The 22,986-nt window shown below is 41.7% G+C and overlaps 1 protein-coding gene across 26 annotated transcripts in view; it reads left to right on the plus strand.

Moving 5' to 3' along the window:
- The window catches only part of ncoa2 (nuclear receptor coactivator 2), a 363,375-nt gene that overhangs the window by 216,185 nt on the left and 124,204 nt on the right, over nt 1–22,986 (plus strand). For 11 of the 26 annotated variants that reach the window (XM_069921270.1, XM_069921269.1, XM_069921268.1 and 8 more), the window contains 2 exons: nt 14,002–14,109; nt 22,089–22,261. In XM_069921270.1, coding sequence (XP_069777371.1) covers nt 14,021–14,109; nt 22,089–22,261 — 262 coding nt within the window. In that variant the 5' untranslated portion in view covers nt 14,002–14,020. Of the gene's footprint in view, nt 1–1,183; nt 1,204–14,001; nt 14,110–22,088; nt 22,262–22,986 lie in introns of those variants that run through there. The other 15 variants (XM_069921264.1, XM_069921255.1, XM_069921256.1 and 12 more) reach the window with 2 other exon arrangements.

Here is a 22,986-nt window from a genome sequence, read left to right on the forward strand (position 1 = left end):
AATTGCCATGTGTACTCTTGGGTCTATGGCGCGCCCCTGATGGTTCCAGGAGAATTTGTATCAGACTCATGAGGACAGGAGGAGACACCCACAGTGGTCCTAAGCAAGCTCTGTGAGAAGCTTGGTTCTTTAGCTCCCATATTGATATCTTAACGTGGTCGGGCCTGTTCCAATATACCCTAGAACTTGCAGGACTGCAAACACATTTTCGTACAGAAAGGAACACACCGAGCACCATTCCAGGGTCTGTATGGGGGTTCCTTTGAGGTACTATGATGCAATAGTTCAACGTACATTTTGGACTTTGGAGGAAAAGAGGAAGCTTTTGTAATTGACCGCCTCAAAGCTGGCCATCTGGATCTGGATGGACCAGTCGTGGTTCAGGTGCCTCAGTGGAGCGGAAGGCCCCCCCAAACAAAAGCATATGCAGACTTTGGAGATCCGCAGTGGGATTGCCGTTTCTTGGGGGGGAAGGGTCATGTGGTGACCACATACAGCAAGCGAACTAGCTCCCAAAATGGCGGAAGTGCTGTGGGAAATTGACCTGCATCCAACACAGGTTTTTATCTGGATTGATGACATTGCTGATGCCAACACTTCCTGTCCATGTGTCAGCAGCAGTAATGTGTATAATCTCAGCATGCAAGCCTGGAGGTGTCAGTCTTCGTGTACATCGACTTCCCTGCATATACATCAACTCAACGACGTGCACAGTGATTCCACATCATGTACACCAACGTCTATAATAGCTCAGTATAGAAAACTTTGCTACATTGTATTGTTTTGTGAGATTGCATTAGAATTCAAATAAATTGATGCAATGAAGCAGCTGGTAGTTTGGTGCACTGTGGAGGCCACATGCTTTGTAATAAGGGCATTTTGGCTACCTCTTTTGGCCCAGTTGTGTCACTGATATGCAAATGAATCTCAAAATGTTTAATTATTGTATTAGTGAATTTGAAAAGAATACTTATGCCTGATTAAGTTTGCAGGAAGGAACTTGTGAATTCTTGGTATTGCAGGAGCTCCAGAAAGAGTTGATACAATATTTGTATCAGATGCATGCCAACATAGAGCATGAGGAAGTCTATAATCTTGAAATGAAATTTATCTTGCAACTTATGGGGAGAGTGAATCAAGTTACTGAGAAGGCATGTACTTACTTCAGAGGCCAGCTCCATTCCGCACAAATCTGTTTATTCAGTAAGTGGGTATTTTAGTGTGCTCTCCGTCAGTGCAGTTGAATGTGTAGGCATGATCAGAAGGGGTGATTTGAACCTCTCTGACAGCTCATAATCGTCACTCTTACAGAATTTCTAGCTCCTGGAATATGGTTGCTTTGAATTTGGCAGACAACCAAGCATCAATTTATGCAGAATTTCTTGATGATTTCAGTTGTGCTTGGTCAACCAATTTTGAACCTTGGTTTTTGTACAAGTTCAAGTTTATTATTATTGACTGTACATGTGCAACCAGATTAAGCAGCATTTCTCCATTATACATTTCTGACAAATTCAGCAGATAGATCAATAGATAGATTAAAAATATAATATAAAATAAATATTCAAAAATAACTGAATATTTAATTTATAAAAGACCCAAGGTTGCATGACATTGTTCATCAATATCACGGCCTTTGGGCGAGAAGCTATTTCCAAGCTTGGCCGTCTTTGCTCCTGTACCTCCTTCCTGATGGTGGTAGATTAAAGTTCCTGTGTGATGGATGACAGGGATGCTCAATAATTCTCTGAGCCCTATTTAAGTCATGTTTCTGTTGAATGTGGTCAGTGGAGGAAACAAAGAGTCCAGTGATCTTTTCGGCCGTGATTCTCTGCAATGACTTCCGGCCCAAATGTTTACAGCTACCATACCACACAATGATGCAGTCAGATTTTGTGACTGAAAAATTTTTCCAAGATGGGTGCCAGTAGGTAGTCTTGGCCTTCTCAACTTCCTTCAGAAGGGTAGGCTACTGTGCCTTCTGGACTAATGAGGTGTAGGATAGGATGTCCGTAATATGTACACCAGGAACTTAATAGTCTCAACTCTCTCAACGTAGTGAGTATAGTGGAGAGTGGTAGACTTTCATTATCCAGAAGTCCACAGTCATCTTCTTTGTCTTGTTCATGTCGAGACTCCAGTTGTACAATACGATGAACCTCCCAACCTCCCCTCTGTTACATTATTACAAACACATTGGGTTTTTTTGTACAATTCAATTTATTATCACATTTTTAAAAAGTGAATCCATATGATGTGCAACATGGATTTAGTTTTACACAAGATGCATCTCGAATCATCTGCACTGCTATCACTTCATGTACTACATGGAGTTTATTAACATTGTGAAATTATACATGGCATTGATAAATCCAATTGATAGCATTTAAAATCCTCTTACTCCTTGATAATGCTCCAACCACCTCTAAAGCGTCCAGCTGTTTTTCCTGCTATGGCAGAGTTTTCTTTGCCTCCATACCACATCACTCCTCTAGCCTTTTGACCTGGTTGTTGTAACTTTTAAAGTTTATTAGACTTCCTGGATCTTAAGAGCTATGGAATTTTAGAAATGGTTTGATGCTGGAAAGTGGTTCCCAAAATTTTTCAGGCTCCTTGGCCTCCAGGTCACATTCCGAGTGCACCCCCCTCCCCTCATACAACGGTGCTGGAGAGGTTTAGTGGAGGCCCTGAGCGGTGGGGGAGGTGGGTTTCTTGTGGCGGCACTGGAGCGGGGTATAGTGGTGACGCTGAGCAGGATGGGGGTTGGTGGCAGTGCTGAGAGAGGGGTATAGTAATGGTGCAGAGCACAGGGAGGGGTTAGTGGTGGCGCTGAGTGGGGGGGGGTAGTGTTGATGAGTGAGGCAGTGGCGCTGAGTTGGGTGGGGGGTAGTGTTGGCAGTGGGTGGGGGTGGATGTGGTGGTGGCGGTGCTGAGAGGGGATTAGTGAGGCCAGCTCTTGCAAGAACGCCTTGTCGCCGTTTATTTTGCTCACTACTGCCACCCCAAGTCTGGCCAGAAAATCACTGCACTGTCTTCATTAAAACTTTGCAGCAGAGTGAATAAAAACAAGACTGAAGGTTGGGAACACCCCCTTTTCCCTCAATGCTCCTTTGAATCTTTCCATTGCCCACGGGGGGGGGGGGGGGGGGCGGCAGCGCCCACTTTGGGAATCACTAGTTTACACCATGGCAGAGTGTATTAAAAGTATTAAAGAATTTCTAAGCCTTCCACCATCAAAGCCTGTTGGAAATATTTATGAGAAAAGGAAGTGGATGATTTTTGTGACCAGAGGTGAAAGGTGGAATATCCTTAGTAGGTGATCTTCAGGCAATGAAGTTAACGGAGCTACTCGTGTTCCACACTCTTAACTTTTCCTTGTATATTAAAATCAAACATGTATATACCACTTCAGCCAAAAGCTCATTCCACACTTCCACCACCCTCTGAGTGAAGAAATTTCCCCTCATGTTTCCCCTAAACTTTTCCTCCTTCAATCGCAACCCGTGTCCTCTTGTTTGAATCTTCCCCACTCTCAATGGAAAAAGCCTATGCACGTTGACTCTATCTGTCCCTCACATAATTATAAGTACCCCTCTACTACACTCCCAGGAATAAAGTTCCAACCTGCTCATCCTTTCCGTGTAGCTCAAACCCTGAAGCCCAGGCAACATTTTTGTACATCTCCTCTTTGCTCTCTCTATTTTGTTAATATCCTTCCTATAATTCAGCGACCCAAACTGCACACAATATTCCAAATTTGGCCTTACCAATGCCTTATGCAACTTCAACATGACTTCTCAACTCCTGTATTCAAAACTCTGACCTTAGGCCCAGGCCTATCCTTTTCCATTATTAACCTAAAACTAATAGTATTAAGACACTAGACCCACAATAATCCCCACCACAAACCTCTGTCACCTGAACTATCTCATCCCCTAATAGGAGATCCAATACTGTCCCCTCACTCGTCATTTGTTCTCTGTATTGATTTAGAAAATTTTCTTGAACACATTTGGCATACTCCATCCAGTCCTTTTACAATATAGGCATCCCAGTTAATGTGTGGAAAGTTTAAAATATCCACAATCACCACAGATATACTATCTCCTTACAAATTTGCTCCTCTAATTCCCTCTGTCCATTAGGGGGTTTATAATACACCCCCATTAGTGTCTTCATGCCTTTCCCATTTCTCACTTTCACCCAAATAGCCTCATTGGATGAGCCCTCCAATCTATTCCTGCCATTGCACCGCTGTAATGTTTTCTCTAGCAAGCAATGCGACTCCTCCACCTTTAACCACCACCCCCCCCCCCCCCACCCACCCAACCGGTTCGATCACGCCTAAAGCAATGGAATCCTGGAATAGTTAGCTGCCAATCATGCCCCTCCTACAACCAAGTTTCATTGATGGCTACAATATCACATTTCCATGCTCTATGCAAAACCACCTTTCTTACAATGCTCTTTGTACTGAAATATATACACTTGAGAGAATGTCCCCCACATTCATCTACTTTCACCAACCTCTCCATTAACCTTAACATTCTGATTCTTCGCCCTCTTCAACTCTAGTTGTCCTTCTACCCTAATCGTTGCACTCTCATTCACCCCTGCCAAACTAGATTAAACCCTCCCCATAGCTCTAGCAAACCTGCCTGCCAGGATATTTGTTCCCCTCCATGAAACTGTCTAAATTTTCCTTATATGTAAAAATTGAGCTTGCATTCATCACTTCAGCTTGCAGCATGTTCCCCCTAAACTTTTCCCCTTTTACCTTTAACCCAGTTCCTCTGGTTTTGTATCTCACCTAACCTTAGTGTAAAAAGCCTACTTTTACTTACTGTATCTAAACCCATCATAATTTTGTATACCTCTATTAAATCTCACCTCATTCTTCTAAAAGAATAAAAATCCTAACCTGCCCTGTAACTCAGTTCTTCATATTGTGGCAACATCCTAGTAAATTTTCTCTTTCAATTTATTAATATCTTTCCTGTTGTAAAATGACCAAAGTCGCTCGTTTTCTTCCACAATTGGCCTCATCAAAGTATTGTGCAACTTGATCAATAACATCCCAACTCCTAGTCTCAATACTTTGCTTAATGAAGGCCAATGTATCAATAGCTCTCTTTATAACCCTAGCTACTTGTGATGCCACCTTCAGGGAATTATTTATCTATATTTCCATATCCCTCTGTTCTACCATTCTCCTCAGCACCCTACCATTTACTGTGTATATCCTACCATGTTTTGACCTTCCAAAATGCAACATCTCAGAATTGTCTGCATTAAATTTCATCTGCCATTTTGTAGATCTTTTTTCCAGCTGCTCCAGCTCCCTCTGCAAGCTTTGAAAACTTTCCTCGCTGTCCGTCCGCTACACCTCTAAGCTTTGTGTCATCTGCAAACTTGCTGATCCAATTTATCATATTATAATCTAGATGTCAAACAACAGCCAACCCAGCACTGAGCCTTGAGGCACACTACTACTCAGAGGCCTCCAGTCAGAGAGGCAATCATCCACTACCACTTTCTGGCTTCTCGCATAAATCCAATGTCAAATACAGTTAACTACCTCATCATGAATGCTAAGTGACTGAAGCTTCCTGACTACCTCCCATGTGGGACTTTGTCAAAGCCTGACTAAAGTTCACAGAGACAACATCCACCCTTTCCTTCATTAACTTTCCTGATCATCTCATCAATAAACTTCAAGATTAGTTAAACTCAACCTACCATGATTGAATTCATGTTGACTACCACTAATCAATCCCTGACTATCCAAATACTTTACATTAATCTCTTAGAGAACATCTTTAAATAACTTACCTACTAATGAAGTCAGGCTCACCAGCCTATAATTACCTGTGTTATTTTTGGAGCCTTTTTGAAACAATGGAACAATATACACTCTTCTCCCAACCTCCGGCACCTCACTTATGGTAAGAACATTTTAAATATATCTGCCAGGGCCCCTGCAATTTCTACTCCAGTGTCCCTCAAGGTCAGAGGCAATACCTTGTCAGGCCCTGGGGATTTATCCAGCTTTATTCACTTTAAAGCAGCAAGCACTTCCTCCACTTTAATTTGTATATGTTTCATGACCTCACTGCTTGTTTACCTCACTTCCATAGAGTCTGTAGTTTCCTGAGTAAATGCAGATGCAAAACAAAACCATTGAAGATCACCCACCTCTTCTTGCTCCATGTATAGCCGTCCATTCTGATCTTCAAGAGGACAAATTTTTCTCATTACTCTCCTTTTGCTCTTAATATACCTGTAGAAACCCTGAGGATTTTCCTTCACCTTGTCTGCCAAAGCAACCACATGTCTTCCTTTAGCCCTTCTGATTTCCCTATTAAGTTTTTTTCTTGCATTTTGTTTTGCATCCTCCATGTGGAAAAGAAAATTCGCAGAGGGGTCAGTGAAAATATGAGGGCCTCCATGAATGCCTGCAATTTTAAGAGCTTTGTACTGCAACCCAATGCTCTTTGGTGTGAATGCAGAAGGGAATGTTTATCACATCTGGAAAATTCCCCAATTTGTTGATAGAATATTGGATAAATTTCCAGTAGCAAATAAATAAAGTTTCTGCTCTTGCTTTTTTTTCTTGGAAACCTTGCCTCAGAAATCTCACAGGCAATCTCTCCTGAGATATCCTGAGACACTTTGATGCTCACTGCTGCTTTGCTGGTAGAGAAAAGCCTTTAGCGACACCTCAAGTGCCACCTCTTTTTAATAAGTCTTCCTTTCAGCTTTCACATTTGATTTGATGAAAGTAGAACCGCTTCCTGCAGGATTTTTTTTCTGGCTTTTCCAGCCATTTAACTTTGAGGTAGGTGTCTGCTACATTAACCAGGCAAAGTAGAAATATTAAGGGCCTTAAAGTGTTATTCTTTCTGTGCATGATTCAGCCTGTTATGCTTCACAGTCCAGTCGTGATGAAATGTTCTGACCCGAAATGTCAACCATGCTTTTTCTCCCACTGATGCTGCTTGACCTGCTGAGCTCCTCCAGCAGATTGTTTGCTCCAGGTTCTGTACCTGCATTATTGTGTGGCTCCCTTCTTTAACTTCTTTCCAGACCCAAATTTCCAGAGTTGCACTCCTATTGATGATTTGGGCAATTTGAGTATAAAACTGTGGACAAAGTGGGGTTGTTCTGTATAAATGCAATCTTCATTTGTACAGTGTCTTTCTTTTGGACCTTGCACTAAAGAACTTCTATTGTATGGGTTTCCTATGTCAGAAAATTTGGACACGTATAAGATCTTGGGTAAGACATTCTTGGGATATTGTGCTCAGTTCTGGTCACCTCATTATAGGAAAGGTGCGGATGCCATAGAGAGGGTGCTGAAGATATCTACAAGGATGTTATCTGGATTGTAGAGGATACCTGTTGACGATAGGTTGAGTGAACTTGGTCTTTTCTCCTTGGGGCAATGTAGGGCGAGGGGTGCTGATAGAGGTGTCCAGGATGATGAAATGTATTGATCATGTGGGTGGCCAAAGGTTCCTTCCCACCCACCCCCTCCCTCAAGGCTGAAATTATTAACACAAGGGGGCATAGTTTTAAGGTTCTTGGGAGGAAGTATGGGGAGATATAAGAGGTAAGTTTACCCATATAGTGGCAAGTGCATGGAATGTGCTGCTGGTAATGGGATGGAGGCAGGTACAATAAGATATCTTAAGAGGCTGTTAGATAGGTACATGGAACTGAGAAAAATGCAGGGTTATTCAGTAGGGAAATTCTAGGTAGTTGTTAAAGAAGGTAATTGGGTCAGCACAACAATGTGGGTCAAAAGGCCTGTACTTGCTATAGATTTCTGTTTATTTATATGTTTATGAAGACTTGTTGGTTAAGGCATGGGTGTTTGCTCCAAGAACATATCCAAATCCTAAAGGTGCTTGTCATCATTTATTCTTAAAGGAAATTTTAAAGATACTTTTACCATTATTTTCAACTTTCCCCCAGTATTTGTTTTAGGAAATGCTGGAGACATTTGACAAATGGTTCAATTGTCCACTTTATAGCTTATGAAGTGAAGGCAGCAAGGAAGAGGCGAGTTATTTTTTGTGATTCTTGGGTATTCTGGATATCAGATTGCAGCTCCCACTTTTGCCTAGCATGACAGTGAGGCTAACATTTCCTGATAATCTTTTTCCATTTGTGTGCAATAAATGTTCTTCATTTGACCAAGAATGTAGTTCTCAGAATTTTTAAATTTAATGGCTTCATTTTCAGTGAAGCACAGAGGAGTTGTCAAGTGTTCTCATGTCACCCAGCTGAGCTGTTGGTCTCCAGCTTAATACATTTCCTGATTAGGTACCAACCAAAGAGGTAAGTACCATTCATGTCTAAGGAGAAACAGAATCAGAAAATACCTTTTCACAGCTTTCCTTGCCACCTAAGTAACTGGGTGGATTTTAAATTGTTCAAGACTTGCAGTGCTCTCCATAATGTTTGGGACAAAGTCGCCTTTTTCCTTTATTTGTCCATGTGCTCCATACTTTTAAATTTGTAATTAAACAATTCACGTGTAATTAAAGTGCACGCACCAGAATTTATTCAAGGTTATTTGTATACATTTTGGTTTTACCATATAGAAATTAAAGCACTATTTATATATAATTCCCCCATTTCAGGGCACCATAATGTTTGGGACATCATGTACTCGGGTACATTTAATTGGTTCATTGGTGCAGGTATAATAGAACTAGGTTTGCTTCTAAGCTTTTGATCACCCTTGGAGTCTGTAGTTGCCAATTCTGAACAGGAGGACCAGAGTTGTGCCAATGAAAGTCAAAGAAGCCATTATGTGGGTGAAAAAAACAATAAAACAGTAAGAGAAATCACCCAACCTTAGGATTATGAAATATCTGTCTGGAACATCATTAAGAAGAAAAAGCATACAAGTGAGCACAGTAATCGCAAAAGGTCTGTAGCCCAAAGAAGACCTCCACTGCTGACAGAAGAATTCTCATCATAATGAAGAAAAATCCCCTAAATACCTGTCCAACAGATCAGAGACACTCTTTAGGAGGCAGGTATGGATGTGTCAATAACTACTGTCTGCAGAAGACTTCATTAACAGAGATAAAGAGGCTACAGCACTAGTTTTCCACAAAAACAGGATGGCCAGATTAGTTTGCCAACAAGTTTTTAAAAGAGCCTGCAGAATTTTGGAAAAAGGTCTTTTGAACAGATAAGACCAAGCTTAAACTGTATCAGAGAGATGGCAAGAGCAAAGTGTGGAGGTGTAAAGGAGCTGCCTAAGATCCAAAGCTACCACCTCATCTGTGAAACATGGTGGTGGGGGTGTTATGGCCGGGGCATGTGTGGCAGCCACAGGTACAGGTGCACTTGTCTTCATTGATGATGTAACTGCTGATGGCAGTAACAAAATGAAATCTGAGGTGTATAGAAACATGTTATCTGCTTAAGTTTGAGCAAATGTCTCCAAAGTCATTGGATGGCACTTCATCTTATAGCAAGACAGTGATCCCAAACATACTGGTAAAGCAACAAAGGAGTTTTTCAAAGCTATAAACTGAAAAATTCTTGAATGGCCAAGTCAGTCTCCTGATCTAAATCAAATTGAGAATGCCTTCAGTATGGTGAAGAGAAAACTTAAGGGGACAACCCCGCAAAACAAGCAGGAGCTGAAGATGGCTACAGTACAGGCCCGGCAGAGCATCACCAGAGAAGATACTCAGCACCTGGTGATATCTATGAATCACAGACTTCAAGCAGTCATTACATGCAAGGGATATGCAATAAATTTTTAAACAAGACTACTTTAATATACTTATCATTGCCATGTTCCAAACATTGTGGAACCTTGAAATGGGGGAACTAAGTATAAAAAGTGCTGTAATCCAGCTCAGAGAACACTGGTAGAAAAAAATCTTCAGATCATTGAGTGGAAGAAATCCCTTCTACCTGCTCACATCACACCGATCACAGCCAAAATTATCTGAAGTTTGGCAGTGTTTCATCCTCTAATCAATTTCTGCTCCTAGTATTAGAGGTTTAGAATAAATCAGCAATGGAGCTACATGTACTTAGTAGTTTGTGTAACATTGAGCTGCAACTCTTGGCGGAGCCAAACATTCCAGCAAATTAATCACTTAAATAAAATTCAGAAGAGTATTGAGTATGTTGGACTGCATTTTACATATTTGTCAGAGCTCAAAGTACAACTATCAGACCAAGGTGAACAAATGTGGTTTATTTTCTTAAAAATGTCTCTCTGACCTGATAGAAGCCTTTAAAGTTGTAAAGATGGGAAAGAGGTGGAGGTGATATTTCCACTTGCCAGTTGATGCAAAACTAGTTGCTGGTAAGCTGAAGAACTTTGGATGAAACTTCATGACTCTGTCACATGGACTGGTTGTGGTGGTAAAAAAAACCCAGCAGAGAAGTATTTTAGAGGAACCAAGTGTGAAAAAGATGTGGGCAACTGTATTGATTAACTGTGAGAAAGCTTGTGCAGGTTTATCCTTGGGTTACAAACTTGTGGACACCCCAGCAATGATGGAACTAGTTTCCTTTCTCTTTCCACATTTAATAAATATTCTTGTGTGCTATCAGTCTTGTGTGCTTTTGCTGTCATTCATTGAAAAGCTCTGGAGGTATGGTTATCATATTATGGGGAGATTTTATATGGATATTTTCATTCTGGTTGACATCTGTAAAATAAACTGATGCTATTTGTTGCCAGGGGTTGTATGCCGAAACAAAGGGCTTGCTGGGCTAATGATCCTGTTTTGTGTGATGTTGCAAATTGTTTAATTCTGTTCTAACCCCTACATTCTCAAACATGTTTTATCCACAAAGAGAAACTATTTAAGATTTACCGTACTTTGAGTATGCAGCTTCATCCATTCTAAAAGGCTCACTAATTTGCACAACCTTTTTCTGATTTCAGATGGATTGTCAGAGAACATACAGCACATGACATCATATTCTTTTTCTTGCAGTCTAGGCAGAATTGCCACTTATTGGCAGTGTATGTAAACAAAGAACTGTAAACAAATGACTGTGTTAGAGAGAGAAAAAAAAATCAATAAAGTGCGAAAGTCAGAGTCCTTAAATAAGTCCCTGATTGAGTTTGATGATGGAGGGGTAGCAGCTGTTCCTGAACATGGTGGTGCGAGTCTTGTAGCACCTCTACCTTTTTCCTGTTGGCAGCAGTGAGAACAGAGTGTGTGCTGGGTGGTGTGGATCCTTGATGATTACCTCTGCTCTTCGACCACAGCATTCCCTGTAGATGTTCTCGATGGTGGGGAGGGTTTTACCCATGATGTCCTGAGCTGTGTACACTTCCTTTTGCAGGGCTTTACGGTTAGCGGTGTTGGTGTTCCCATACCAGACTATGATGTAGCCGGTCAGCACACTTTGCATCACACATCTGTAGAAATTTGCCAGGGTTTCCAATGTCATACTAAATCTCCGCAAACTCTTGAGGAAGTAGAGCATTGAGCTGTTTTCTTCACCATGCAATTAGTGAGTTGGGTCCAGGAAAGATACTCTGAGATAGTGACTCCCAAGACCTTAAATTTGCTCTCTGATCGCCCAATGATCACTGAATTGTATACCCCTTGTCAATCTGTTGATGCTCCAAAGCTGTCATCATGGGAAATATATGAAAGCATCTACATTTTTTTCCTTTGGAAAGTAATTTTTAAAAATAAAATGACTTGAATGAATCACTTATGCCATGATTCATATTGGTAAATGCTGGTGTTACCTCCTTGGGCATCTTTCCTGCATTGCTTGTTAGGCAGATCACTTAATTAATTAACTTCTGTAACTCATCATCTCAATGCTACAATTAAGTTTGAAGGATGCATAGGTGATGTTCTTGTGGCCTGAATGTTGACCTGGTAACTTCTTGCTCCTTGACCTTTATCTTTCTTAGAGGGCAGTCATGACTTTCAACAATGCAACAGTGTTTCAGATTTGACTGGGACATTGGTGGAGAGTGACTGAAGTCTATGAAAGGTAGTTTGATCTTCTGGCTTAGGCAAGTATTGCTTTTGAACACTTGAATGAAGGTGAAAACATGACTGGGTAATGCAATTCATGCCAGTTAGTAATCTGCCAGGATTTGTTGTACAAGCCTGCACATGGAGAATCTAGTGGTGTGGTCAGAGCATCTACTGCATTACTGAGGCCAGTGATTGACTATCACCTCTATTTTATTTGTTCTGTTTGGTCAATTTTTTTGGCTGTTTCTCATCAATCTATTGATTTTTACTTGGTCTGAGGTAATTTCCATTGAAACTTAGTTAAGATTGAAAGACCGCAAACAGAAAATTCTATTTTTGCATCCTGACATGTGCAAAATCTAATTCTTTCTTCCCAACAATAGCACATCCAAATCAAGATGTACATTTCTGCATAATATGCTTTTATTCTGTGCTTGAAAGGTCATGTCAATAGTGTTTAAAGAATAATGATGATGTTAGATCAGTTGTACTGGCTGACTTTATTACAATTAACTGCTAATTCTTACCTTGTTCAATGTTTCTCTTAAAAACCTCAAATGATTAAGTGGTTGGAATTTGGTTAATATAAATGGGAAATCCATTTTCTGGCACACTTGGGCAAGAAAGGATTTTTTTGAAGTAGAGTTTTTGCATAATTTCCATTTTAATATCGAAATTAGTTGTTATAAAGTAATAAAAGAATGAACTTTCAGTTTGGTGTTTTGCTGAAAGTTAGATATTGATGGAGATTTGATGATTCCAGAAGATGTTGCCAACTTTGCTCAGAGAAGTTGAATGACACCATTGCCCATCAGTATTCACAAAGCGTTCTTTTCTGTTGGACTTTCTATGTTGACAGGCTGCTTCAGGCAATGATTTATGTTTCCTTTAGAATTTGATCTCTGGAGGATTGTTTTTTTTAGATACTTTTTGGAGATTTCACATATTTTAATTGGTCAAATTTCCTTCTGATTTCTATTCAGTGAGTTTTTCTAGAAAGTTGGCTTGCAAGGATCTTGGTGAGGATAGAGTTATGCTTAACTGAAATGTTCACGCAGTTGCAGACCTTGTTAACAGGAAAAGTATAATTTTCTGAATCTCTACCTCTGGAGTATAGCCAACATTGGGAAGTTACTGGTGCATTTGCCTTCATTTTCAATTAGAAAATTTTGGGGATTCCCTTGTGATTTGTTGCAGTCACTGAGCAAAGTAAGGAATTATTTTCATCTGTAGGTTGCATGTTTTCAGTGGGTCATCAGTTCTGTGCTTTTAACAATTGCACAACAGTATATTCTTTCAATGGAGAGAGGGAGCAACAAAGGGTTTTTTTGGACTGATTCCTGAGATGGCAATGCTGACTTGTGAGGAGAGTTTCGTTCAATTAAGTCAATGTTTGCTGGAATTCAGGTTATTGGAAGGGGAGCTCACAAATTTCAAAATGACGCAACAGTCTAAATAGAGGAAAGATGTTCCCAAAGGATGAATAGTCCAGGGCAGGGAAATGGAGTTTGCCTTTTGGAAGCAAGATCAGACTAATTATTCCTTCAGCCAGAGGCTGATGAACCCATGGAATTTATTGTGATAGTGGCAATGGTTGCCATCGTTAAGCAAGGATGAACAGGAACAAGGTACTGAAATAGATGATTAGCTGTGATCACTTTGAATAGTGGAGCAGGCATGAAGTGCTGAACTGTCTCTTATTATCTATGTTTCTTTGAAATTGAATAAGCTGATGTGGCATTGACACAAGATGAAAACCATAAATGTGCAAGTGTGCCTGCGCATATATACTGAGAAGGTAAATGTATTGAGTAACTATCAAGTGTGATATATATTTTCAATGGTGGTTGATGTCTTTGGTATTAGAAGCATTTTGTATTTTTACCTGAATACAAAGGCAAGTAATTCGGAAAATGAAAACTTGCAAGGATGCCAATACAGGAGCAGAGAGAGTCGAGCACCTTTTTTGCAAAATTGTAACTGAAACTTCTTTTCCCTTAATCAGCTGCTTGTATGTCAACAAGATGAGTGGAATGGGTGAAAACTCTTCTGACCTTGCCAGATTAGACTCAAGAAAACGCAAGGAAATGCCATGTGACCACCCAAGACCAAGGTAAGATATAATGTCATAAAAATTAGGGAAAAGTTCAAAGACTATCGTGTGTTTAAGGTGAATATAAAGGACAGGGTCATTTAATTTTCCTTGATCATTTACAGCATTCTTGATAAAAATTTGGGTACATTTTTTTCTCATTTTAATCACTAAGATAATTTAATTTTTTTTCATCTTTTCATGCTTCTCAAACCTTCAGTATTCAGCTTTGAGAATAGTCACAGAAGCGCCATAGTCTGAGTCAGTCTTTGTCAAAAAATATTTATTTCTTCCAGTTTCCCAGATTCTAATCAGAAAAAAAAACTGCAATTGAATTTTTCATAACGTTCCTTCAAGACCCAAATCCGAGTGCACAATGCTGAAATTGGCTAATAGTTGTTCCTATTACGTCTGGCTCAGATATTTAATTGGCTGTGCTATTACATGTCCTTTTCGTAACAATTTTTGAAATAAAATCAAATTGGTACTTTAACAAGAAAAAGAGAAAAAATGAAATAAGAAAATAACAAGAAATCAAAGTGGATAATGAATAATAAAAGTACAGTGAGTCCTTTTATAGTGATACAAAGAATATCACTGTCTGAAAGTTTGATATCTTAAAAGGTGGGCAGCGTGGTTGGTGTAATGGTTAGCGCAACACCTTTACAGTGCCAGCGCACAGGACCGGAGTTCGAATCCCAAACTGCCTGTAAAGAGTTTGTGCATTCTCCCCAAGTCTGCGGTTTCCTCCCACCATTCGAAACGTACCGGGGAGTGTTGTTTAATTTGGTGTAAATTGGACACCACGGACTCACGGGCCAAAATTTAAATATGATGTTGTGGCGACGCACATTCTTGTAGCGGTGAACCGGCCCCGCTTGTCATGCATGGTTGGCAGGGAAGCCGCGGCAAGGATGGTGTCGTAGGACTGTCTTTTCTGGTCCAGGCCAGAAGGTTGTGTGTGTGCTTGTGTCATCGGGATGTTGGTGGCAGAACGGAGTAAGGCTTAAAAACCTGCAGCGTGAAATTCAAATAAAGCAGTTGTGATACCAGAGCTCACAGCCTGTTGCCTCAGTCTCTTCACTGCACTACTCACAACCTGTTACATTGGTGGCCCCAACAAGGCTCCACATCCTGAAGACTCAGAACAATGGAATAAGCTGGGTGGTAGTGTGAAGTGCGAGGAGGATGTCAGGAAATTGCAGGAGGACTTGGACAGGTTAGGGGAGTGGACGGAGAAATGGCAGATGAAGTTTAATGTGAGTAAATGCGAGGTTGTCCATTTTGGAGGCAGAAACGAGAGCAGAATATTATTTAAGTGGAGTTAAGCTAGGGAGTGGGGTAATGCAAAGGGATCTGGGCGTACTTGTTCACTAGTAGTTGAAAACTAACATGCAGGTTCAGCAAGTGGTGAAGAAGGTGAACGCTATGTTGGCTTTCATAAAGAAGGGATTGGAGTATAGGAGTAGAGAAGCCCTCCTGCAGTTGTACAGGGCCCTGGTGTGACCTCACCTGGAGTATTGCGTCCAGTTCTGGTCCCCATATTTAAGAAAGGACATACTTGCTATAGAGGGAGTGCAGCGCAGGTTTACAAGGTTAGTTCCCGGGATGGCAGGATTGACATACGCAGATAGGTTAGAAAGACTTGGATGATATGCGATGGAGTTTAGAAGGATGAGGGGAGACATGATTGAGGTATTTAGGATTATCAAAGGGCTTGACAGGGTGAAATCAGAGCATATATTCCCAATGATGGGAGAGATGAGGACAAGAGGGCATAGTTTAAGAATACAGGGAAGGCCATTTAAGACAGAAATGAGGAGAAATGTTTTTACCCAGAGAGTTGTGGATCTGTGGAATGCATTGCTACAGAGGGTAGTGGGGGCAAATTTGCTGGAGAGATTTAAGAGAGAGTTGGATAAGGCTCTTGTGGGCAGGAGAGTTAAGGGTTATGGGGACAAGACTGGGATTGATTATTGAAAGAGAAAGATCAGCCATGATCCAATAAATGGCGGTGCGGGCTCGACGGGACAGTTGGCCTACTCCAGTACCTATTGTCTATTGTCTATAAGCAGGTGTAGGTGCTATTACATTGAAGGTGCCGACTTTCTGGATGATTAGGCACTGCACTTGGTTTGGCCAAGTGGATGCTCAGTTCCAGATCAGATAACCTCCGATTCAATTAGATATTTTCACGTTGTCAGCTCGCTCGACCAGAAAGCCACCTCACAAGTTGATGACCTTATTCAAGCACCATCAGGAAGGTAAATACATTGCTCTGAAATACCTCCTCATTAGCACATACAGCTTTTCATGCTGCGAGCGAGTAGCTAGGCTCCTGCACTTGGATGGCTTAGGCGATATAACCCCCTCTGTCCTCGTGGACGAGATGCTCACACTAGCAGAAGGCCACAAGCCCTGCCTCATATTCAAGTAGGCGTTCCTCAAACAGATGGCTGAGAACATCAAGCTCCTCTTGGCCGATGCTGACTTCACCGGCACAAGCGAATGTTCTCTACCATTTGAAACGCCAAGCCATAGACTCTGTCAACCGTGTTTCGCGCCACCATGGAGGACAATGCCCAAGTCTAGTCCACCATATGAGCAGGCCCCACCCCGTCAGTCCCAATCCCAAATAGTGTTTCTAAAACCGTTAGTGGCTGCAGCGGCTGGTCAACCAAATAGTCTTCTTCACGTCTGGAACAGCCTCTCAGGCCGCAAGTTTCTAGTGGGCACAGGGGCAGAGATTAGCGTCATATCCCCTACAGCACTCAAGATGCGCACGAGACCCCATGGTCTTTCCCTTCTGGCTGCCAATAACTCCACCATCTGAACCTTTGGAAAAAGACTGATTCCTGTACATTTTGGCGACAGCACATTCCAATGGTCCTTCACCCTCGCTTCAGAGGACAAACCCCTGCTCATCACAGATTTCCTCCGGGCCCATTCCCTACTCATCGACCTCCAGGGCAAATGACCAGTCTGTGCTCAGACTTTCCACACGGTGCCCCTCGGCAGATCAAACGAACTGTCCACAGAGCTCACTTCAGTGAAGACCAATCACGGCCAGTGCAGCCAGCTCCTCGCAGACTTTTCCTCAATCTTGCACCCATGGTTCACGGCAGCCATGCCCAAACATGACGTCCAACACCACATTACTACCACCGGTCCACCATTTCATTCATATGCCCACCGCCTGGCCCCAGACAAACTCAACCTCACCATGGAAGAGTTTAAGTGCATGGAGGAGCTGGGTATCTCCCGTCATTCCAAAGTCCACAGGCATCACCCCTCCACTTGGTGCCTAAGTCCAATGGCAGCTGGAGGCCCTGTGGCAATTACAAATGTCTCAGTGACGTCGGGCCACTATCCAATTCCCCACATCCAGGATTTCACCACAAATCTTGGCGCAAAGCTGTTCTCCAAGGTCAACCTAATCCGGGGATACCATCAGATCCACGTACACCTGGACGACATCCAAAAGATCGCTATCATCAACTCGTTCTGCCTCTTTGAGTTCTACGCATGCCGTTTAGTTTGAAAAATGTGCCACAGACTTTTCAACGCCTCATGGGCGTGGTTGGGAGAGACTTGGCTTTCCTTTTCATCTACATTGATGACTTCCTGGTAGCTAGCAGTTCACGAGCAGAACACGTGACGCACCTCCGTCAGCTCTTCACTTGCCTTGCACAGTTCGACCTCATCGTTAATCCAGAAAAGTGCCAATTCGGACTCACAGAAATTGATTTTCTAGGTTACAAGGTCACCCCGCTCGATGCCATCCAGCGGTTTGCCAGATTGACGACACTGAAGGGCATGGTCTTTTCCAGTCCAGACCAGAAGGTCACGAGTGCGCCTGTATCGTTGGGACATTAGGGGCAGAATGGAATAAAGCTTAAAAGGCTGTTGCACAAGATTCAAATAAAGCTGTGATGCTTGAGCTCCCAGCCTGTTATCTCAGTCTCTTTCCTGCTCTCACTCACAACCCGCTACAATGTCAGGATATCTAGTTAAGGTGGGAATAGATACCTAGATAAGTTATGTTATTGAATTGTAGTAAAATATATTAAAAGCATAAATTCATCCTGAAGGTCTTGACATGATAGGAAGAGCGATTTGATGGTGCACCAAATATTTCAGTCAGTTTCTTTGAAATTGTGATGGATTATGTTATATTTTATATTGTATGTAGATGTGTTTTAAAGGAGATAGATTGTGATGTTTTTAGTTAGGTTACACAAAAGGCACTTTCAGGTAGCCAATTGCCCTGCTTGTAAAGCCACATATTTTGGCAATATGCGGCTCTTGGGAGGCAATGTAAATATGCAGGAGGCGCTTGCAAGGCGAACTTTGTAACCCTCCTCCAAGAGGGATAATCGTCACAGCACAGTGGCCTCCCCAGCCATCTGAATGCCGCTGCCTAAAAGTGGCTGCATTCGGGATGACAGTCAGCTGGCGAGTGCCTGACAGCTCCTCTCAGAGCTGCCCCGTCCTCCAGCGCAGGACGTCAGGACAGGGACAGCTGGCTGCGCTGTCAGACTGGGGACTGCAGGGCTAGAATGGCCAGCAGGGTAGAAGGGGACTGGGCTATCAGCATGGGGACTGCAGCGCTAGAGTGGCCAGCGGGGGAGAACGGGGCTGGAGCGGCCGACGGGGGACAAGGGGTCTGGAGTGGCTGGCGGGGGAGAAGGCAGCTGGAGCAACTGGTGAGGGAGAAAGGGGCTAGAGCGGTTGGCGTGGGAGAAGGGGGCTGGGGCGGCCGGCGGGAGAGAAGGATGCTGGAGCGGCTGACGGGGGAGAAGGGGGCTGGCCGAAACAATGCCGGTACCCGACTCGAGTGCCGTACTCATCCGCTGGCCGCTCCAGCCCCCTTCTCCCCCGCCGGCCGCCCCAGCCCCCCTCTCCCTCGCCGCCGCTCCAGTCCCCTTCTCCCCTGCCGGGGGAAGAGCGATCAATGTGGGGACAGCCAGCCATCCTAACTTGACAGCTCAAGGGACAGGAGTCAGATGCTCAGATGCGCATCCTGGTGCAGCTGTCCCTTCAGGTGGCCAGTGCTGCGCTTTTAGCGCTGCCACCTGAACGGCAAATCAAAGGGCCACTTTCTCTTCAGGCGCATTCTTAGCAGAGAATACACCTGAAGAAGCCTACATACAAACATTTCAAAACAGATCTCATTTAAAATGCCAGAGCTCTGCTCAAGCCAGACATTCCAGACTCTGAGTGCCTTTGCATAAACTTTGAAGAGTGCCTATAAGGACTGTACAAGGAGGTGTTAATTGGACATGCTGTGGAGTAATGGATTATTGTTTTGGAAAGCAACAGATGAATGAACTCAGATTGGATCTGGTGCCGCAGTCTATCTGAATGCAGTTTGCTGTTCTAGGGATATCATGTGGTTTGCAAGCAGAGAGAGTTAAACAGGCTTTTCTCACAGAGGGGGAGAGAGAGAGAGAGAGAGAGAGAGTACACAGTATAATAATTGTTAGTGAACTTGGAGGAGTGAGAAGTGAGAATGGACTGTGAACCAAAGAACTTTTCTGAACTTGTACGTTATATACACGTGCGCTTAGAATTAGAAGGGGGTTGTTAATAGTAATAAGTTAAGGTTTGATCCTGTTTTCATGTTTAAAGATAATTAAAAGGGAAGCATGATAGCACTGTTGCAGGGTTCAGTTCAGGGCATGATGGATGTGGGGAAGAAACTGTCTTTAAGTTTGTAGTGCAGTATCACACTTGTGCCTTCTCCCCAGTGGGGGAAGTCTATCTATACAGCAAAGCAAAACATAGTGCAGAGCATAGAGTATCAGAGAAAGATCAGTTTGAATGGAATAAGAACAGTTTAAGTAACTATTTGTCTTGGTGAATTTCTATTGCTGCTGGGTTTTGGGGTCCTCTGGGCCCATAACAGAATGCAAATAGAGAAAATGGAAAACAGGAAATAGTAGCATCATTAATAAAAAGTGATTAAAGCAAAATGCTGGAAGGAGATTTAAGGCAGAGATTGATAAGTTCTTGATTAACCAGGGCTCAATGGTTATGGAAAGAAGGACGGGCAGTGGGGCTGAGTGGAAAAATGGATCAGCTCATGATTGAATGGCAGGGCAGACTTCATGGGCTAAATAGTCTATTTCTGCTCCTATGTCTTGTGGACTTGTGAAATTATATCAAATTTCAGATTTATTGTCAGAGTACATACATGACATCACATACAACCCTGAGATAAAGGTGAGTAATCAATGAAGGATGCAAAACTCCAGGAAGGCTTGTCCTATCATCCTGAAACTCTGGTGATTTCACGTGCGTATGTAAATCTCCATAAAATAAGGAAGCGTGCAGTGGAAATAATGTCTTTATAATGGGAAATTTTAAGTTTCATGTGCACTGAAAAAAATAGAATATTCCAGCAGGATAGCCAGTTAATTCTTCCTTTTAGCCTTTTAATCGAGGGCCTACAAGAGATGAGACCATCTAGATTTAATGGGTAACTGACCAAAATTAATTTCCAAATTTATAGTAATGGAATAAATTTCAATTAGTAACTGCAATCCAAATTTAATCTGATATATTGGAGAGGGGGAAGCAAGAATTGAAGAGATGTGAAACAAATTAACCATTTCAAATTGTCCAGTTAATCTGTGAACAAATGCTGTTGTATTGTTCGTCGTAAAAGTTGTCGTATTTTAAAATAAAAATATTTGACAGTGTGCGGAACTAGTCCACAACTCCAAAGGATAAAAGCGGCATGTGTGCTTTTAAGCAACTATTGACTTTAATATAGTCTGTGTTTTAACTAAAAGCAGAGGACCATGCAAAAATTTATTCATTTAGTTGTTACATTATTCCAAGGTCAGTGAGAAAAATTCTTTTGTGAGCAATCTACAGTTTAAATTCTTAATATTCAAGTTGCCATTAAAGTACAAGAATGAGTGCAGAGAGCAGAGATTACAATGGAAAAAGAGACCCATCAGTACAAAGCAAGGGAAGCGTGATAGCACAGTTGCAGGGTTCAGTTCAGGGCATGATGGATGTGGGGAAGAAACTATCTTTAAGTTTATAGTGCAGTATCACACTTGTGCCTTCTCCCCAATGGGGGAGTCTACCTATACAGCAAAGCAAAACATAGTGCAGAGCATAGAGTATCAGAGAAAGATCAGTTTGAATGGAATAAGAACAGCATTATTTCACTAGTCCATGAATCTGATGGTGTACGATTTCACTTAATTAAAAGCTTTTTCCCAGTGGGAAGAGGGAGAAGATGGTGTGTCCAGGATGTGATGGCTCCTTCACTATTTTGGCTTCCTTTCCTAGGCAATGGGAAATATAAATAGTCCATGGAGAGGAGAAAAATTTGTGTCACGTTCTGAGCTGCATCTGGTACCTTCTGCAGCTTCTTAGGATATTGAGTAGATGAGCTGCCGTAACCTACTGTGATGCATCCAGCAAGTCTGTTCTTAATGATGCACCTCTAAGGGCAATGGAGGCATGCTGAATTTCCTTAGTTTCTGAAGAAAATAAAAGTATTATTATGTTTTCTTGACCATTGAGTCAATGTGATAGTTCCAGATCAGGTCATTGGAAATTGATTTGAGAGGGTCAGTGACTCCTAACTTTTCTTATTACTAACCAAAAATAATTTTGGGCTATTTAATCTGTTGATTCCTTTCATTATCTTAGCCAGTACTGAAACTTCAATTCCATAGAGAGAAAAAAATTCCAAGTTTGTGTGTTGTTTCAGATTTTTAGAAAACAGTATCCTTATCATTCTGAAAATTGTGATTAATTGCAGAAAACAGAATACAGTCTATTAATTTTATTGCAATTTGACCTTGTATTTGGTGCAATATTAATCTGCTAGTGTGTTGTATAGTTAGCTTTTTGATTAAATCTCACACACTTGGATGGAGTTGCACTGATTATTAATTTGAACTATTTAACAAGATCAACAGAAGAAGGTGTGCATGGTCCCTAATTCTGTATTATTCTTTTTGTATCTTTAACAGCCCTAAACGTAGCACTGAGAAACGTCATCGAGAGCAAGAGAATAAGTATATTGAAGAACTTGCTGAGCTAATATTTGCAAATTTTAGTGACATTGACAACTTCAACGTAAAACCAGACAAATGTGCAATCTTGAAAGAAACTGTGAAACGAATCCGCCATATAAAAGAGCAAGGTAGGTTAATTGATGATGTACTGATTTTAAAAGGGATCAGTGGTAGGCATATTGGGATGATCATTCCTTCTTTGGATGTTATGGTCTAAATACAGTAGTTACAGCTCTCAAATTCCAATGTCTTGTTTCCAGTGTACATCCTCCTTGTTTTTGGTAGCTTACCTGAACATATAAATTATGGGGCAAGTTGTTAGGACTTTGAAATATTGAATGTAGAGAAGGTACGTTCAAGAGTGAGCTGGGTAAATCGATCACAATAATACAGACAAACTCCTGAAAGTTCATGTTTAAAACTGCAGTCTTTTGGATAAAGTGTTGATCATTTTCTTAATACCTTGTAATAATCATAATATTTAAATCTCATTCTTGTATTCCTTTCAAAAAATTTGAGAATTTTAATAATTTTCCTGAATGGTGTTACCAGGAATCAGTCACCTAATCAAACTTTGCTTCCAGCTGTGGCAGCACAAGTTCTACTTCCACTCTGGGTCAGACTTCACTTTTAAGAGGAGATGAATTAAAGTGACTAAAAAGAAAAATTTTATAAATATTATGGATAGTGTGGCACTGTTGGTGTAGCGGTAAGTGCAAGGCCTTTACAGTGCCAGCAATTGGGACCGGACCGGGGTTGGTATCTGGCATTGTCTGCAAGTTTGTGTGTTCTCCCCATGTCTGTGTGCGTTTTTTCTGGGGGCTCCGGTTTCCTTCTTTCATTCAAAACATAC

Source organism: Narcine bancroftii, chromosome 2 (assembly GCF_036971445.1).
Source record: "Narcine bancroftii isolate sNarBan1 chromosome 2, sNarBan1.hap1, whole genome shotgun sequence".
Classification (NCBI taxonomy): domain Eukaryota; kingdom Metazoa; phylum Chordata; class Chondrichthyes; order Torpediniformes; family Narcinidae; genus Narcine; species Narcine bancroftii.